This window comes from Acanthisitta chloris, unplaced genomic scaffold (assembly GCF_000695815.1).
Source record: "Acanthisitta chloris isolate BGI_N310 unplaced genomic scaffold, ASM69581v1 scaffold13516, whole genome shotgun sequence".
NCBI classification, from domain to species: Eukaryota; Metazoa; Chordata; class Aves; order Passeriformes; family Acanthisittidae; genus Acanthisitta; species Acanthisitta chloris.
Window position 1 is genome coordinate 46,732 of NW_008677721.1, and position 5,910 is coordinate 52,641.

The 5,910-nt window shown below is 43.8% G+C and overlaps 1 protein-coding gene across 1 annotated transcript in view; it reads left to right on the forward strand.

The window, feature by feature from the left end:
* Positions 1 to 3,172, forward strand: part of ABAT (4-aminobutyrate aminotransferase) — a 28,048-nt gene extending 24,876 nt beyond the window's left edge. Inside the window, exons 13-15 of the mRNA XM_009076632.1 lie at positions 131 to 277; positions 1,072 to 1,183; positions 2,499 to 3,172. Of these exons, the coding sequence (XP_009074880.1) occupies positions 131 to 277; positions 1,072 to 1,183; positions 2,499 to 2,620 (381 nt within the window). The 3' untranslated portion in view covers positions 2,621 to 3,172. The remainder of the gene's footprint in view (positions 1 to 130; positions 278 to 1,071; positions 1,184 to 2,498) is intronic.
* The last annotated feature ends 2,738 nt before the right edge of the window (positions 3,173 to 5,910 follow it).

Below are 5,910 nucleotides of genomic sequence, written 5' to 3' on the forward strand. Positions count from 1 at the left end.
GGATTGGTGAGATTAGTGCATGCCTTTTCAATACACCAGGTGTTTGCACTGCTAGTGTGATGCCTTGATTTTCTTTATTATAGTGATTTGCCTGTTAACATGTTCCACAACTCTTTTTCCCTTTCCCAAGCCCTACCGGATTTTTAATACCTGGCTTGGAGATCCAGCCAAGAACCTGATGCTTGCTGAAGTCATTAAGGTTATTAAAACAGAAGACCTTCTAAACAATGCAACCCATGCTGGGAAAGCACTGCTGACTGGGCTGCTGGATTTGCAGGTAAACTTCTGGAAGGACTGTAGATAAGGAGAAATTTGCTGATGAGAAAGGATCTGACCCTACCCAGTTTAAACACTTGCACCAAGGAACTCCAGCTGGAGTCTAGACCATAGTTATAACTTGCTGGTTTAGGTACTTCAATGCAAGCTTGAATAATTGTGTCCCATCTGAAATTAAGTAAACTTCCATCTACTAATGTAAGAATGCTGAGTTTATATAGCTTAACCCAAAATAGAGAGTGACCCCCAAGGTATCTGAAGGTATGAACTGCAGCTAGTTAAATTCTTTGCTAGAAGGTTTTGTTACCACAAGCAGCTGGCATTTCATGGTCCCAAAAGTTCTCTTTAGAGCACCTTCATATTTTATTCCAATTCCACTAGGCTGTTGAAACAAGAAAATTGTAGCTTTCCCTCCCCTGACTAAGGGAAATTCCTCATAGCTCTGACTACAGAGCCTCACATGAGATGGAAAATCAGGCATTTAGGGGTAGGCTTGCAGGTGCTCACCTCCCAGAGAGCATTTTGCACAGCATAAACCCAAACACAGTCTCTCCTCTCCACAACCTCAAGGCATAGCAGGCAGGAGAGCACAAACTATTGTACCTTCAGACATTGTGTGCTGTGTAGGGGAGGCTGAGCAGGCCACAGGGCTGTCTGAGCATTCCAGACTGGGCACTTGCTCTGGGAAGAGGCAGCAGAGCTCCCACCTGGCAGAGTGCCTGGCAGAGCTGAGCCTGTCACTAGGTGCCCTCTGTTCCAGCACCTGCCATGTGTACATCTCACCTCTCTTTGCAGGCTCGTTACCCACATCTCATCAGCAGAGTGAGAGGAAGAGGCACATTCTGTTCATTTGACACTCCAAATGATGCAACTAGGAACAAGTTAATTACAATAGCCAGAAACAAAGGTAAGGAAGTTTGTGTGTGTGGATGAGCTTCACATGACAAACAGTAGCATAAGTAATGCTACAGAATTTTCCTTTCTTGTGTGCTATATGTGTACTACAGCATCAGAGCACAGAAGTGAAGTTACAAACAACGCTGTGTTTAGACTTGTGTTTTCAGAGACCTCAGAACAGTCCAGTGCATGGTGTGTACATTTACCAGTCTCTATAGATCTAGTGTTACTGGAAGAGATCTGTGTAGGGCAGGAGTTTTTGTGACATCAGTTTCATAGTCCTCTGCAGTGACCTGAGGTGCCCCTGGGCATGGCATGGCTAAGATCAGATCAGGAAAATTACAGGTCAGTGTCACTCAGAAAAACACAGGGAGAAGAACTATGAATTTTATGAATACCTAATTCCTATAGGTAGGAATACCTAATGATGAAATATGAGGAGTTGCCTAAAATGGGCATAGATCTACAACATTCCTCTTTTACCATGGAACTGTGACCCAGCTGCAGACAGGCCCAGGTACCAGGAGGGGAACCTTGGGGCCCACACCTAACATTCTGTTTGGATTTAACTGTGTGTGGGCCCTGAGTTTGCTGCTGGCTTTGCTGTTACTGCTGTCTCTTGAAAGAAGCAGGCATGGTGCATCTGAACTGTGCTGAAACCAACATTCTGGAGTGTAAAAGGCACTGGTTTTTGTTCTTGGAAACTAAGCCAGCAGGGAGAGAAGGCAAGTGGTTTAATAGTAAACCAAGGCACTGCGTCAAGGCAGGACAAGCTCAGTTTAGTGGTATTGGGTTCTGTTTGTGCACAGACATGTCCAAGAATTGCATTCAAGGCAGGACAAGCTCAACTTAGTGGTATTGGGTTCTGGTTGTGCACAGACATGTCCAAGAATTGCAAAGAAACCTCCAGTGTCTTGTCATGGCACCAAGACACTTAACCAGTAGAGTACTGCAGCTCTGAAACCTCAGATGCTGTGCCAGTGTCTTGTCGTGGCACCAAGACACTTAACCAGTAGAGAACTGCAGCTCTGAAACCTCAGATGCTGTTTGTGCTGGATGGAGTCTTTTCACTGCTGTTGGGATTAGTCCCAGTACTCCAAGTGTTTGATAGAACAGCTCCAGGTAGGCACAGTGTTGTTTTGAGTTGCTGTGAAACTCGAGGCCGTTCACACCAGTGACTCTGTGCTGTATCATGGTGTGGTTAGGGGTGTGGGGAGCTGCTGTTAGCCACCCACAGTGAGCTGAACCTCATTCAGAGACCTGCATTTCATGGATATGTGGCAAAGATGGAAATGACTAGAGGGCCTGTTTTATTCTCATTTCAGGTGTTGTTCTGGGAGGCTGTGGAGACAGATCCATCCGTTTTCGTCCAACGCTGATCTTCAAGGATCACCACGCGCACCTCTTCCTGAACATCTTCAGTGACATCTTAGCAAACTTCAAGTAAAAAGCAGTTCCCTTGCACTGAACAGCTGATTATGAAATTAGTTTGCATTAATTCATGTCCTCTCTACTTACAAGATAAGTGTAAAGTCATAAACTGAGGTTTGTGTTCTGTCTGTGATCCTGCCCAAGGCAAGCTGCTCCGTGCACACATGCCCCAGGCAGAGCAGTGCCACTGGGCACCAGCAGGTATGTGCTGCTGTCCCTCACTGTGCATTCTGTAGAACCTGTGGCCCTCCCTTCTCTGGCTTGGGCCATGTTAATTGCAGAGCCCTCACTGCAGCCATAGCCCTGACCACCCCATTGTCTGAACAGGCCCCAGTACAGTCTGTGTTCACAGGTGATCCTGGTAGATTTGCGTCCAGAAGCAGCAACAAGTGTGGCCTAACACTTGGAGCCACACGTCTGCCATAAGAAAGTGCCATTCTCTGTTGGCAGCTGGAATGAAACAGGTGTTCCAAGGAAAGCTCTGCTTTCCAACTCTGCCAAGCACAGTATTTTCCAGATTCATTTCCAGCTTTATTCCCTTGAGTACAGAATCTGCCACACCAACTGGGTCAGGACAGCGTCAGCTCTCTATGCTCAGCCTGCACACGTTGCTTCAGGGGCACTGATGCCCTCAGCCACACATGGCACTGAAGCACTTGTCCTTTTTTCCTCATCCTGGATGAGTTTTAAAACTTTTGACTTCTCTTACACACAACACTTGTACAGAGAAGACTCAACCCTGAAGTATATAATTTGACAAAGCTTAGAGAACCATGTGAAGCACATGACTTCCACTTCTGCCAGCAATCTAGAATGGGTCCAGATTATTTTGCCATTTGCCCATAACACACAATAGCCATTAATTTATCTATTACAAGTTCTACATCAATACTTGAGGTATTTTGTAAAACTACAGCAGAAATGCTTAATCTTAGCCATTATCTGGTATCAGAGCCACTACAGTGAAGGCCTAGTCCTGACTGCACATTTATAATGCAAAGTAATTCTATTTTTGTTCTAATAGTATATTCTAAGTCATTGATAGTTCAGAGATCTTCTAGAAAGCCACAGGATCAAAAAAAAAAAAAAACAAAGTGTCAACAGTTCATCAATTTGTTTCTCTTCAGAGAATTGTTTTGGATGTCTCTTTACTGTTTGCTCAAGGCTGACTTGAACTAGATCTGGTGCCTTTCTTTTCTTTTCCTTGGCAAGCACCTGGATTTTGCTTACTAAGTTTCTTTGTGTTGTGCACCAAAACACAGGGACCATAATAGACTTTACGGTTGCCCTATTACAATTGCCCTATTACAAATTGTGGACCTGACCACAATTTTAAAGTACATAATAAGAGACAGAGCAGTTAAAAGATTTACAGGTTTAATACAGCTACCAAAATGTGAAAGGTTTCTTACCTGCTTTGAGAAGTGTTAATCATGGTTTTTCCCACTTAAGAGTCCTGGTACTGGGAAACTCAAGCACACTCACTTCTGCTAGCTCAAACCCAGTGGGATTTCTGTAAACCTCTGCAGGAACCAGAATTCTGGTACCAGCTGGGCAGAACCTGAGCAGGTTTTTGAGCAGAGGTCGTAGAAATCTGGGGGAAGGACCAGTAAATTGGTGTTCAACAAAACCTCATTGTCATCGCTGTCCTCGTGAGTGTATTGTCAGCAAAAGGAAAGTCAAACCAAGAACTGTGTTTGACAGCATTTTGGGAATTAGTTTGTTCAACATATCAGTGCAGTAGTTTTAGTGAATGTCTCTAGCAAGTCTTGTACTTTTACAGAAGCAAAGGTCCAGTAATTTGAAGTCTTACCACATCTTCACTTTTATTATGACTACTCTAGATGTTTTTATAATTTTTACTGACACTCAGTAACTGTATAATTGTGTACAACATGTTGATGAAATCGTTAGAGAACTCATAGAAAGCACTGCAGCTGAAGCATATACAGTTAATATTGTTTACAGCATACTGTGGACAGTGCCAAATAAATGTTTAAACAAATACTTAACTACACTTCATGGTGTAACTAGTAACTGTACACAGATTCGTAACAAATGACATCTCATGTGTAATCAATATTCTTAAATAAAATATTTATAATTGAACTTCTCCAGAACTTTTAATTTTGTAGCTGCCTGAACCAACCCCTTAGTGCAGATTCAATGTGTTCTGATGAAGGTAAGTCTCCAAAACCCACTGTGTATGTGCACAGCTCACTGTATTCTGCTGCCAGGATGTTCACACTATTTCCTTTTAACATGGCTGTGCCACACTTCAGCCAAAACTGAAGATCACAGAACCCATTAGGAAAAGGTCAACATGAATACACAGCAGTCTGGGGTTGGCCTGTGCACTTAAACAGCAGTTTGACTTACCTGCATCTGCTGATCCACCAAGGGACAGGTTTCAATTCACATAAAGGAAGAAACAGGGAAAAGAACACTCCAGATTATTGGTGAGGGTCAGTTTATTTGCCAGTTCCACATGAAGTAACAGCTAGAAGAATGGTGTAAGGAGTTAACTTGCTCCAGACAATTCAAAAAGGGTGTTACATGTTACTGGTAATCAGGTTTGGTTCTTTCTTGGGTTTAAATTCCTCATAAAGGGTGTTACATGTTACAGGTAATCAGGTTCGGTTCTTTCTTGGGTTTAAATTCCTCATTTTTCCTGAGGTTTTGGGAAAGGAGGAACCATACTCACACCATGGACTATGACCGCTGTCCTTCCCAGACACAGGTGCCACTTTTGCCATTCCTTTGGGGAAGCAATTTCTGTAAGAGGCTTCTGAAACACTGTCCCAGCCTCTACCTCACCCTTTCAGCTGAGCTGCTGATGTCTCTTGCAGCACACATCCTTGTTTTGCCCAGCAACGTTCACAGCCTGGAGGGCCTTACTAGGAGACCCCACATGCTTTGCACAGCATTATGCCCCTCCTCCCCAGTTCCCTCAGTTTCATTAACACACGAGCATATCTCTGCCATGCAGTATTGCTCATCATATGTAAGTACGAGACCAGTTTTAACCCCCAGAGGCTTCTCAGCTGATCCAAAATTGGCTACAAGAAACACTGAATTTGAAGTGAGGATGCTCTGGCAGCTCAGGCATTTAGAGTTTTTCTCATTTTGTAACCCCCAGGGCCAGCACCACTAATTCAGCCTCCTATGGCATACTGCAAGGAGGACTTGGAACTGCTGTGACAGCAGACCATGCATATCCTGTATCTGACATGGAACAGACACTCCTCACACCATAAACAAGCTGCAAAGACATTTGATCCAGGATTGTTCTTTACCACTGTGACT